The sequence below is a fragment of the Leucoraja erinacea genome, chromosome 7 (genome assembly GCF_028641065.1).
Source record: "Leucoraja erinacea ecotype New England chromosome 7, Leri_hhj_1, whole genome shotgun sequence".
NCBI classification, from domain to species: domain Eukaryota; kingdom Metazoa; phylum Chordata; class Chondrichthyes; order Rajiformes; family Rajidae; genus Leucoraja; species Leucoraja erinaceus.
Window position 1 is genome coordinate 21,728,003 of NC_073383.1, and position 12,812 is coordinate 21,740,814.

The following is a 12,812-nucleotide window of genomic DNA, read 5'->3' on the forward strand; positions in this document are numbered from 1 at the left end:
AAATACTAATTAACTGCAAAAGCAAATCAGTAGGTTCAAAGGAAACATTTGTTTCATTTTTTAAAGCAACGCATCGACTAAAATATAAGGCACGAAATGGCCATGAATATATTTTCTGTTGACGTAAGTACCTGCAATTGTTCTCGCTGAATCTCATTTACAGTCTTCCATTACGTCTCAAAGAACACAAAATATATGACTCGTGGTATTCAATATCAGCTCAGGCCTCTACTCCGCTGTGTACAAATAGGCAGCAGATGCCATGACAGCCGGCATTGTTTGCAATAAAGCACAACTAAACCGTAAAATCTACGCCATTTCATGACACAAAACTACGCCTTAATAATAATCCCACCGCAGCCTTACTAATGTTTACCTCCCACCTCCAAGATATAGCAGATGCATTTTTTTGCACCTGAAGTTTATCATAGTTGCTCCAAAATGTTAAACCTAATCCGAATAGAAGGTCAGTATATCAGCCTCCTGCAACTTATGACTGTCGCCTGGTAGCACATAGTAAGAAGCAAAGGGCGCTATTCATCAAATATATATGACAGTTACATTCATTTGCTATCTTACCAGAAACAAAACTAAAATTGTTTACCTACCAAGCTTCCATTTTTCAGTTTCTGGCAACGAACTACAACAGCAAAGTCTGATAGCGGACCATTTGTATATAATATTCTTGGGATCTGTTCACTTTTCAAGTGTGATAGAGTCCTTTGCTTGGCCGATTAATGACGACGCCGTGTTTCTTTCGGGACGTGCTGCATTAATTATTTAGTAAATCACGTGGCCGAATCAAATATAAAAGGGATACATAAAATCTTACCACCTCTCACGGACATAAGCACAAAATGCAAAAGTCTTTATCATCTGAGCAACATCAGATTGGGAAACCTATTTTATCATTCTAAAGGGAAAGACCAACAAATATGGCTGTTTAGAAGCGATGGGCTGCATCAGCTTTGTCCCACTTTGAATGACCAGCCTATGGCATGGTCGAATTGACTCTTTGCCTTCCTTTCAGCTGTTTCTTGTTCCAGACTAGAATCGAAGCAACCGGCGGAGTACTTATAACAATAAAAAGACATTGGACATTCCCTGTTTTTTGGTTTGTTAAAGGTTTGTCCAATTAAACTACATTTTAAGATGTTTGCCTATTTGAGGAAGTAAACTAATCAAAGGTGGTGGAGTTTATCCATGCATTTAGCTCTTTGATGCCCATAAACACACATATATACTACATATATATATATATATATATATATATATATATATATATATATATATATATATATATATATATATATATATATATATGTGAATGCATTAAACACACCTACAGGTTATCACATAGCCACACATATATAGTCTTCCATACATACAGATATGTATATATATATATATATATACATATGTATTTATTCATATATATTTATATATAAATATATATATCTATATATCTATATATATATCTATATATATATAAATGAACATATCTAGACTTGTTCACGTGTACTTACATATGTACATGTATGACTGCGTATAAAAATATTTTACTGCACAGAAATATACATACATACAAACACAAGCCTTTATATAGGTTAAAATGTGGTTATGGGAGCTGTGCAGTGCAGTCATTGATATAAATATGTTATTTGATTGATTGTGATTGATATCACATCTGACGTTATGAATTTTGAATGATACAACAGTTCAGAAATCATAATGTTGTTGACTTTTATGTTCTATATGTCTTACGTTTGAGTACCAGGTATTTATCTGACAAATGGTACAGTGAAAGAAGCTGAAATAATTAAGTCTTTGAATTTAACTCTTTTGAATTATAAATTGTAGCCAGTGCATGCACTAATATGCATGGCTGGATGGGTTAAATATCGACAAATTACATACTTAAATGAAGGTGAGACATTATCAATTGACCTTGGTGCTGACTCCAGTTAAAAGTGAGCTACTTTTCAAGGGGTTAGGTGTTGCACGAAAGTGTAAGGATATGCTGCTTAGGGCTACACTTAACAAATATACTTAAGCATTATAGATGGTATAAAGGAAAATACCATTTATACAGCTGATTAATTACTGCTCATTTTGGGTTGCTCGCATTCATTGGATCTCAGTGTCAGTGACCAGACTGCTTTACGAAAATATTTTTAATTTCATTTTACCTGGCTGGACCTATTGTGTTCAATTTTCATGGAGGGAGATGGGGTTTTTTTGGGTGGGGGAGGGGAATAAGTTAAGGTTTTTGGAGCGAGTTGATTATGTGATATATATTAGCATTAACACGGATCAGTCCGAAGCACCAGCACAATAGGATGTGTGTCCACTCCGTGTCAAAAACGTGTCTTCTGTAATTAAAAATTGAATAATGACGAAATTATGCGGACTTTTATCCATTATGGGGATGCGATTGTGTTTGAGAGTAGAATTATTTGCAATGCGTGACTCTCGTTTCATTCTGGGTTTTTTTGTTTGTTTTTCTCCTATGTATTTTGTCATAGGTTTTAGGTAGTGTTAATAGACTGATTTGCTAAACTATGTTCGATGTAAATGGTATAACACGATTCCGAGTATTTTGTGCAGGCAAGTGAATGCGCCGAGATGGCTTTTTTTTCTTCTTGCCATTCTGCACAGAAAGGACGTTCTGCTGATCTCAGATGCAATATATGCGAAATATATGGACTGATTTCTGAACACTCGCTTTATTCTTGAAGGAAAGACAACGTGCAAGAACGCCGTGTTGAATCAAGCGAAAATTGAAACCAAATGAATCAGCTTCTTCTAAAATCCTCGTCAGGGATAATGTGGAATCAAAAGCTAAAATATCAGTTTTGTAAAGGTCTGAAGCCCAAAGGAAAGTGAAATTTGGTGGAACCGGGCATCAAGGGCAACCCGCACTTCCATTGAATGGATGCACACTTTACCAGTTGCAGAAATTGGAATAGTTCATACGTGAGAACTTATTTCACTTTGCTTTAACTAGATCGTGTCTGTGTTAAAACTGATAGAAAAGGCAAAGGGTAGGGTTGAGTCCAAAAGGTCAAGGGTTTAGAGGTCAGTCCTCCAGGCTGAAATACAGCTAATCGAATAGAAAATTTGTCCTCTTGCTGAACCTGTTTCTACAGTTTAGCCGAACTTCAGTAAAATACCTTTTCAGCCTCTCAACATGAAGGCGTCAGAAAAGGACATCTTTGCTACGCGTGAACCGTAGGATTTTGAAATGGAAACAATGATTCAAATGGAATAGAGAATATCACTCATTTATAATATCAAGACGTAGATATATTATAGTAATGTCATGTGCAAGTCTGAGAACTACACGGCTTACCCTATAAAGAACAAAAGAATCAAGGAATTCGCCTTTTCAAACAGACCATGTCCAGCAAAGCCAGCTGCAAGCTTGCAGGGCAGGGAAGGGACAGGAAAACAGCGGCATCGCCAACTTTCTTTTGTTGTTGAATGCTACAAAATCTGATTGAAGAAGAAATTCTGAGCAAATAATTTTTCTTGCTTTTGCATCTTGGCGGATATTTAGTTACTTATTAAAATTGCGGTGTGGTTGCGATGGATGGCTTGCTGAGCGCTCTTTTGGCTTGTGTCTCCTTATGGAAGAGGAGATAGCACAATAACACGAACCCTATCGGACTTTATCCCTTTGTATACATTTCTGCCAGGAGCTTCAGAAATATGAGGCAATATAGCGGAAACTCGAAATCTTTTAATATAATCCCAACGTTTCAGGTAAAATACATGAAATAACCTAAATTTAATTCACCTATTTTGACCGCAATTGAAAACAAAATATGAGGAAATATCCTTCAATTGTACTCACAGGTCCCCTATCTTTACTTTCAAGCCTATCACAAATCACAACTAACTACCCTTTTATGTGGAATGGTCATCCAACGATTCCATGGTTCCTCAAACACGTACATTAAATATTCCTGGAAACTCTAGGTTTAATTGATCCACTCTTTTAGTTCTAGGGTTGCAGCGTAGTCGAAGCAGCAAGTAGAAACATTAAAACATCTAGTGAGCATTTCCTGCGTAAAGCAGCGGTGACTTTATTCTGTTTAAAACATCTGGGAATCATGCTATGAATGGCTGTTTTAAGGCATTACATAAAGGAACTAAGTGCGAAATCTCGATTACATCCCAGCGTGCCACTGATTGATATCGTGCGAATGTTGGCACGGGACACGGAATCTTATATTTCAGGAAGTTAAAACTCGTTTCATAACATTCGCTTCCGTCTAACAAGCAGAAACAAGAATCTTCAGCCATTTGTGTTTAGGTGTAAATTCCCCAATTGAGGAGGTCCTCGGCTATTGTATTTGCCCCACTAAATCAACCACCCATGTGCCTCTGCAGATTAATAGATTGGGAAAACGAACCGGGATCTTTACAAAACAAAATATCCTCTGTGCAGCCCGTTTGCTGGTTCTAAACTGTGTACCTTGTAGTATTGTTGTTCGCTCATCCGTCCTGGAAAAAAATCGAAAGGAAACACATTCCCACTTGTAATACTAAACGTTCACAGATTGGTGTAACCAGCTTACTCATTTATCAAGCAACAAACCGAGAAACAGAGTTTAACAAACGCCTTGAACACAAAGTACTGCTGCAATATCCCACTTAGCACTTTTATCTATCAGAAATCTCGCACGGAGCAACTGTGTTGCTGCTGTGGGTATTTGATATTGATCACAGTTATTTTGGCACTTTGCTTTCTTACTGAAAAAGGGTGTGCAGTGCCTCTTTTCGTGCCATTTATTCACGACAGCGTCGCAACGCCGGCTGTAGTGGTGTACAAGAACACAAACAGATACCAAAAAGGAAAACGAATCACGCGATTCATCTTGTTACTACTAATTTATTTTCGAACTTTAGTAGTGCGGACGAATTTTGGTATCATTCTTGAACATAAAAATGTATGCAATCTTGCATTGTAACAATAATCCATTCAGCAGCACAATACAAATACCATTTTCATATTTTAAATAAGGAAACCACAAAACACTGTCTAATTCCTGATCACTATAAATCTCCAATATCAACACAATATACACAAAGAGATGGGGTCGCAAAAATACACATTACGAGCAAAATAGCCGTGGGAATAAGAAATTGCCACATCAAATCGCTGTGCCTTCATTATAAAATAAAAAAGACCATGAGCAAGCGTCGCAGCCTTTCAATTTCATGCTAGCAGACTATACATGTACCTTCCTGGACCGTATACCTCATCATGTCTCCATGACCTAGTACCTTGCACTTACTGAGGTTACTAAGATGTGTTGTATGGCAAGAACAACTACTTACTAGAGTCGCAGCCGTTTCTATTGGAGCTCAAGATAACATTACCCTTTTTGTCTCATTCCCTAGATTTAAGAACAAGGTGACTGTATATGATAAGGTCGCTTCAATGCCCGAAAAATAGCACCAAGAAAGCACCTACAAGCCATGTTATCGGTACATGCAATTTCTGCTTGGAAATGTCTCATTATATACACAGAGAACCACTTATGAGGTGTTGTTCTATAAACTTGTGAGGTCTGTTTGTTGGTCCTTGGAAACAGTTTGTGACTGTTGACTGGAAGCAGAAGAAGAATTGGACGATCTGGTCTTAGTGTTCGGCAATTTGTGATCCTTTTTCCACTTCATTCTTCGGTTTTGAAACCAAATTTTGATCTGGCGTTCGGAAAGACACAACGTGTGGGCTATTTCAATACGACGTCGTCTTGTCAGATACCTGTTAAAATGGAACTCCTTCTCCAGTTCTAAGACCTGCTGCCTTGTGTAGGCAGTTCGTGAGCGTTTGGGTTCCCCTCCAGTGTAATTAGGATTCACTGAAAAACAAAACAATTCAAAAAAAAGGCATTCAAATCTGCAAATAAACTTTGTCAGCCGCCTCCATTCCGCAAACCTCACGCACATTGCACCCCTCCCGCGCTGGCTCGGTTAAAAAAGTCCAGATATCTATTATTGTCAAGGATCACCTTAAAGTTGTTGGTGAAACGGAGATGTAACATGTCCCTGTTACTCCTAGGCTCGAGTTTTCACATGCACCCAGCCACATGGCCAGCGGCCTATTTCCTCAGCAATAAAAATTTATGATGGGTGTAATTGCCGGTGTTTTTAAAAACCGCTCATAAATCCTCCTTTGAAGGAGTTATTTACGATAGATCGATACCAATGGTTCACAAATATTTGCTAGGGTGGCGATGGCGGAGGGGGGGGGGTGGGGGTGGTGAGGAGGGTGGGGAGGGGGGGGAGGGCGGGGGCGGGGGACTAAAAAGTGGACCTTACCCGTGTTAACGTGGATTTTCTTCATCCAAGGATAAACCACCGCTGGCTGTTTGGTTGCTGTGCCGTTTTGATTCTTTGTATTGTGTTGCTGCTGGTTGCAAGGCCGGGCTATGGACACTTGGAGCGGTGCAACGGGCTCCCCCTGGGCTGAGAGGTGGTTCTGAGGAGCGGGCTGTGCCTGCACATGACCCCTCTGCTGCACCGGAGAGCCCCGAGCGTTGCTGCAGCTGTACGACTGGCCGCTGTAGTTTGACCGTGGATAGACTCCTTGGTGCTGAAAATCAATGTCCTGCGGCTGGCTGTAATACTCTGAGCAGTGGTCAGGTATGTAGTTATTTTGCGAGTATTCCTCGCAAGGAGGAAATTTGGGATCCACATATTTAGAATTCACCAAAAACGAACTCATGGTCATTAATTTCTGAAGGTGGAAAATACTAATTTTTCTCGAGTTGTCTTTTTTCCCGTTCCATAAAGCCCTCCTACTTGCTGTCAACTGAATAAAGTTAGTCACCCATGTGACTATACGAGCCAATGACGGGGCTAGGCCCGATTCCCGGATAAGGAAACAGCTAATGACAAATTTTACAAACTTCGTCCACAAAATCTTGATTTGAAAAATAAAATAAATTCCGCACCCTCCTTATTGTTTTTGCAGCAACCACTGAGCATTCGAGATAGTTTCCGGAAAATGCATAGAATAGCGGTTCCCATTAGGAGCGAATAATGATCATTCACTGAGCGCTCGAATATTGCTCAGGTAATTTGCTCTTTTGTTCAAAGAGAATTTTCGACCATTCCTTGTCGCTTTTCATATAAATCAAGGATAGAACAGGTATTCGGCGTGCACGCATTTCTTCTTGTTGTTTTCGCCCGAGAGCAGCATAACAATAGCGAGGGCACTTGAAGAAACGGCAGGCAACCCAACGTACGCAGGATGACAAAGGATACATCCAGTTTGCCAAATAAGATGAATAACGGAGCTGAGGGGAATAATTACAGCCATTACGGATGCACGACGGTTTTTCTGGTCAAAGTTGTTCAAAGTCAAACACGGTCTACTCCCGATAAAGTCAGAACAAGGCATTCAGTATCACGTAGAGCACTTTACACGTGTTGCTTAAAGACATTGTAAGGTCAAAACACTTCGCTCTGAAAGTTCAATGATTTGAAGAGTGGAAGATAAGTTTTAACCAGCTTTGTATCTGATGACTTTGCCTCACCAGCAAGCGTTTTTCCTTTAATATCTTGACAATTCGTTTTCTTCTTCTCCTCACATTTTACTACCTACTGTTTTTATTTGAAACTAACGCAGCAACGCATTTCTAACTATTTTGTTTGCAATGTGCACAGTTCGGTTTGTAAGTTTTAACCAAAGACGTGATCTGGTTCGATGCAGTTGAGATCTGGTTTAAATTGGTGTAACGCGGTGCAAAATCGAAAGCTCGTCTTTACAGATAAGTTATCTCCATTGCCATGGAAACGGATAGTATTCAGAAAGAAATACTTAAGTTTCAATAATCATACATTTCCGGAGAGGAAACACAGAAGTTAGAATCGACTGCTTTCTGGACCATGTTTACTAAATCATCACATTGTGCATCAATTTTATTTTGTATAGGGTAACCGAAATAAGCCATTTAATTCTGAGCGGGGAAATTTAAAAACACTGAAGAGTGGGTTTAATTTTATTTAAAGGATCATTTCAAATCATTGAGTATTACTAAAGATCTAAATCATTCTTAGTCAAAGCCACGAAGTGCAAATTGGAGATTTTCGTAGTGTTGGCATCGACCATATACTCCCCTAGAAACGAATCTGTGACTGAAACATCACACAAATTCGGTTCTACAGGGTATATATAGACGACGGGTTACAAACAAATTCGGTGACCAATTACACAATGGTAAAATAGTTTAAAATACTGCAATGGATTGCGATCCCCAAGGAGTTAATGACGTGTAATATTAATAAATAAGAAATTAAAATCAGACTCAGCTCTTGTTAAATTACGTATTGGTTTAGCCATTGAAAAAAATCTACAAGCTAATCCCTTAAATTTGGTAAAAGGAGTGAGGAAATATTTATATTTGCATTGTTTGTCAGTGGCAGCAACGTGAACCAGCGTGTGGAGCCTGTTTCGACATACAGTCTACAGGCATAAGTTATTATTTGTTGCTATGTTTTTTGAATCCTTCGTATATCACAGAGATTTTATAGGAAACAGTTTGTAGCGATGCGCTCCAGCTCACATAACTAAGTGCCTCAGCGTGAATCAATAATTACTCCAGATGCTAATAATTTGAACTCACCACTAACAAACCGCAGGATTTGATAACAAATATAGCCCGGTCTAAACAATCGCTAAAACTAATCAAATACAATTTAAATAAGATAGCACAAATATTGGTTTATTCCAGAGCGTATTCCACCCATTGCCACTTTAACAAAATGGGAGCATCCCAGGGAAATGAAGGTTGTTTGTTCTAATTCTTAATCTTTCTCATTTCTTGGAAGCTGGTTCAAAAATGCTGCCGAGAGCAAGCTTCAAGATCTGGCTACAACTCCAGTCAATTGAGAAGCCGCATGCATGGGTAAAATATACAATTTAATCTGCCAGTTCATTAGATTCCATTTGGTTCGAATATATCTAAGGTGTTTTCTAACTCTTGTGCATTACAGGTCCCTTCCCTGGCCGGCCCCTCTGAGCCTGTAGTGCCACCACGTTGTGTGTTAAAGGCTGAAGGGCACGAGGTCAGACTGAAATCATTGGCAAACACATCGTAAAGTTGCATTATTATTTTCGCTTTAGCTACAGCCCTAATGCATGACCTTTTCAAAGTGCGCGAGTCTTTTCGAATTAACTGTTCAACTAAGCTGAGAGCAATCCTGTTCTTGCATTTTCAGTTAAAAAGGCTCCACACGCGAGAGACAGACTGAGAACAATTGTAAAAACCACGCTAACGAAAAAGGATAAGTGCGTTCATCAGTGCAAACGCTGTGTTTAAATGTTCTGAGATGCATTGGTTAACAATGTAGCACTGAAGCTGAACTTTTTAACTGTGAACTGTACCTTCACGAGTTTAATCCTTCGTTCTTTCTGTCCACAACAAAGGTTTAGGTTCAGCTGCGATCTGTGGCAGAACAATCTAAACTACTCTTTCATCAATGCTCCAGTTTTTGTTTAATAACTCAATATGTTACTGTAATTATTTTACCTTTTGTAACAAAAATCCCAAGCACGTCGCTGATTTATTTACCTGCGATTTTTTTTCCATTTAGCCCAGTGATTTAGGAAAGAAAACAGCTAAACACTTTCCGACAACCAATGGCGCCAACGAAAACACCAACAGTGAATTCAGCTTTTAAAAAGGCTTTTTGCTCAGAAAATACCAGATATCATTACATCATCCGATAATCCGAAAGCCAAATCTCTTTACTGATCAAATTAACGCACATTGTGAAGCTGATTGGTGCTACACATTTTAATATTTGTTAGACGCTGTGACCTGCATTTCACCTTACTGCTCGACTCGTTCAGACAGGTCAATGCCAAAGAGTTATTGATGAACAAACCCGATTAAAATTCACCTCTTTTTTTAACTGCCCACACAAGTGCTGCGACTTTTGATCTAACAGATTTTGACCTAGAGAATGTCAATGCAAACTAAGTGTTTGGGAAGTGAGGCCTATATTTATTCATAGATTCTGTGGTTCAATGAAAGCTATTATTGTCAACAGTCTGCCAAGAGCTTTCCTACGTATAAGTACACCGATTTTAAAAACAAAATTGAATTTTTCAAAAGTTCAGCTTTCTACTGACACAGAAAGCCATTTTCTTGCAGAAGCTGCTTCAGCATATGTCAAGACTGTTTTGTTTTTCAGCAGCAATTGTCCTTCATTATTTATCAACGCCTAAAGATTCACATTGTAAAACTAGTGCTGAAACGATGGATCCATGGCGCTGGGCCATTGCTTTGCGAATACTGCTTAAACATTATGTGGACCCATTTAAAGTGAGTCGCTGCTCAACGTTTATCTAGCGGTAAAAGTATGCTGTTACTTGAAGAGTGTTTGTGGCGAATATCGCGTGGTGAGATGTTGCCTTCTATAGCAGTTGGACGATATCCTGGCAGAGGTTCTGATTATCTTAGTGAAATAGCAATGGTAGACCCAAGGTGAAAAGAAAGATTTACTATTCCTGTTGTAAAGAAGGTAGAATTTGAACATTTGTATTATTGTTTTCTGGTTGCCTGATAATAATGCAGATTAATATTATACTGGTCATTTGAAATATGGGGACAGAGTCTGTCTAATATATGTAATATTTTGTTTTTTTATTATACGAATGCTGATACACTTTTTCTTATGTGTATGATTTTAAAATGATAGTGTCGAATTATTCCCGTGAATCTGTTACTGGGTTTAGAAAGGACAAGAACCGAAGGATCCAGTCTCTATTTTTTTTAAAACCCAGAAATATTATAAACACTAATTGTTTCATCAATAATGACTCCACCGTCAACCTGGTCAAGTTGTACAAAATGTCGGTGACATTTTATGCAGGCAAACCTAGCGAAGAGATAATTGAAGAAAAGAAGTACCATTTTCCAGTCAAACAAATGCTTCAGCTAATATTAGAGCAGACGCGAGGCTGAACGTTGGGCCTGCGTGGTTGTATCTGGGGAGCTTTCGCATTTGATTCCACCTACAACTTTCTATTAGCTCATTACGAGTAAACTTTATACATCTTCTATAATTATTACCACCTCATTTGCCAAGTCATTTTTGCAGATGTTGAAACCGGAACGATAACTTTCCTCCGAATGACCTTTTAAAAATGCAGTCTTGCACTGGGAGGCGCTGTGCCCGCCTTGCCCGCTTCATAGTCACAAGGCAGCTAAATCTGCTTCTCTTCCCTAATGTCAGAGGTAATTAGAGTTCAACATAGTCATGTTTTAATCGTACTCTGCACCTATAACAAGTCTACCCCTTTCACAGAAGGAGAATGTAATTACACGACCAGTTAAATATCGCTATAAAAATAGATCACAAAGAATTCAAAAGAGTGTCCACAACAATTTTAACTGGAATCATGTCAGCATCCAGTTTACCAGTCACAATGCAACTACATCTTCACCTCACACAAATTTCACATTCAAAACAGCCGACCGTTTCTAGCCATTCGCCATGTTAATAAGAAATAATTCATTCAATAATACTTACTTCCGAGCTTCCTCCATTCCGCCAGCTCTGCAATAAAAAACACAATGTATGCTGAGTGAATCGCGTTTAATATCATTCAATGCAAAATAAGAGCACAGGTGGATTTTCTAATCCAGATTAATATTAAACTAACGTACATGTTATCTCCGGAGCACTGTGACATTTTACTTTCCAAGTTTAAAAAAAATAATTGTGATCTACAATGTGATTGGAATTGCCAGCACGCGTTGTTATAATGCAGGTTTGAAAACAGAAATTCGATCATTTATGCTTTGAGTAGCTAATTGATCTGACCATTATAGTTTCTCCTTTAGGGAAGGCATAAAGTCGTATCCATTTCACGTACAACGTTATTTCAACAATTCATTCAGATTATCGTGGGCATTAATATAGCCTGGTGTTATTTTCTACTAATCTCTCTTCAATTAACGAGGCGATTCTTTTTTCCCCGAACAAATGTGAACAAAACATCGATTTATACACGGAACATCATCCTTTCGCCATAATTCGCCCTTAAAAAGTATTTTCGACGTGTTTCTCGATGTTTTCTCGATGTATTCTAATCATTATTTGGTCAGTGCAAGTGATGTTGAACATTTTCAGCAGATAAAGCTTTCGCTTGTTTTGATGATACAGCTCATTAACCTTGAAGAATTCCAAAATCATGATTTCTGTATTTTGTTAAAATATAGCTTCAGAGTTTGCTATTAAACTAAAGGTGGTTAAAACAGTATCAACGTGCCAGACGTTTTTTTTGTGCAAAATATATTGTGATTATTTACAGCGCGTTGCTCTGTGTAAGCAATTTCCATTTCAGTTCTCGAGATGTGCATCTTTAGTCTGATTGATAATTTTACATTCGTTGGCGCAGGGAATATGAAGGATTTGAATCTGGGTTCATATAGTTTGTGGTTTCGCCCTCTACCCTCTTTCTCTTTATGGGTTTCTACCTTTACAATTAGTGTCAGTGTAGCGTAAAATTGAGGCAATGGGGTTTGTTTATTGGCGATTGCATTTTAAAGATTGGTGAAGGGAAATCCGAGTAACATCTCGCCAGTTGTAAGGAAACACTCACAGCACCTTTAAAGATCAGAAAGCTTTCTTTCAGAAGGTAATTGTAGGAAATGAGAACTCACTATTTTATACATTAAGCACACCTTGTTCGTCATTGTTCTCGATTTCTTATCCAAATTGCAACGAATGTGATCGATTACAAAACCCTCGGGACAGTGAATAAAACGTTAGCATCTATAACT

The 12,812-nt window shown here is 38.4% G+C and overlaps 2 protein-coding genes across 6 annotated transcripts in view; both read right to left on the reverse strand.

Annotated features, from left to right (window-relative positions):
• Positions 1 to 12,812, reverse strand: part of hoxd3a (homeobox D3a) — a 38,729-nt gene that overhangs the window by 15,995 nt on the left and 9,922 nt on the right. For 4 of the 5 annotated variants that reach the window (XM_055637914.1, XM_055637915.1, XR_008723708.1 and 1 more), the window contains one exon: positions 11,557 to 11,583. The gene's annotated coding sequence lies outside the window, so the exon portion shown is untranslated. Of the gene's footprint in view, positions 1 to 608; positions 1,137 to 11,556; positions 11,584 to 12,812 lie in introns of those variants that run through there. The other variant, XM_055637916.1, reaches the window with a different exon arrangement.
• Positions 4,882 to 6,973, reverse strand: hoxd4a (homeobox D4a). The gene is made up of 2 exons (XM_055637919.1): positions 6,334 to 6,973; positions 4,882 to 5,873 (listed from the first exon to the last, which is right to left on the reverse strand). The coding sequence occupies exons 1-2, from the start codon at positions 6,743 to 6,745 to the stop codon at positions 5,563 to 5,565; spliced, it is 723 nt and encodes a 240-aa protein (XP_055493894.1). The 5' UTR covers positions 6,746 to 6,973; the 3' UTR covers positions 4,882 to 5,562.

Bases quoted from the DNA above. Each gene is read 5' to 3' on its own strand.
- hoxd4a (XM_055637919.1), bottom strand. From the start codon at position 6,745: ATGACCATGAGTTCGTTTTTGGTGAATTCTAAATATGTGGATCCCAAA. The intron at 5,874-6,333 runs GTAAGGTCCACT...TTTGTTTTTCAG, and splicing joins GAAAATCCACGTTAACACGG to TGAATCCTAATTACACTGGA.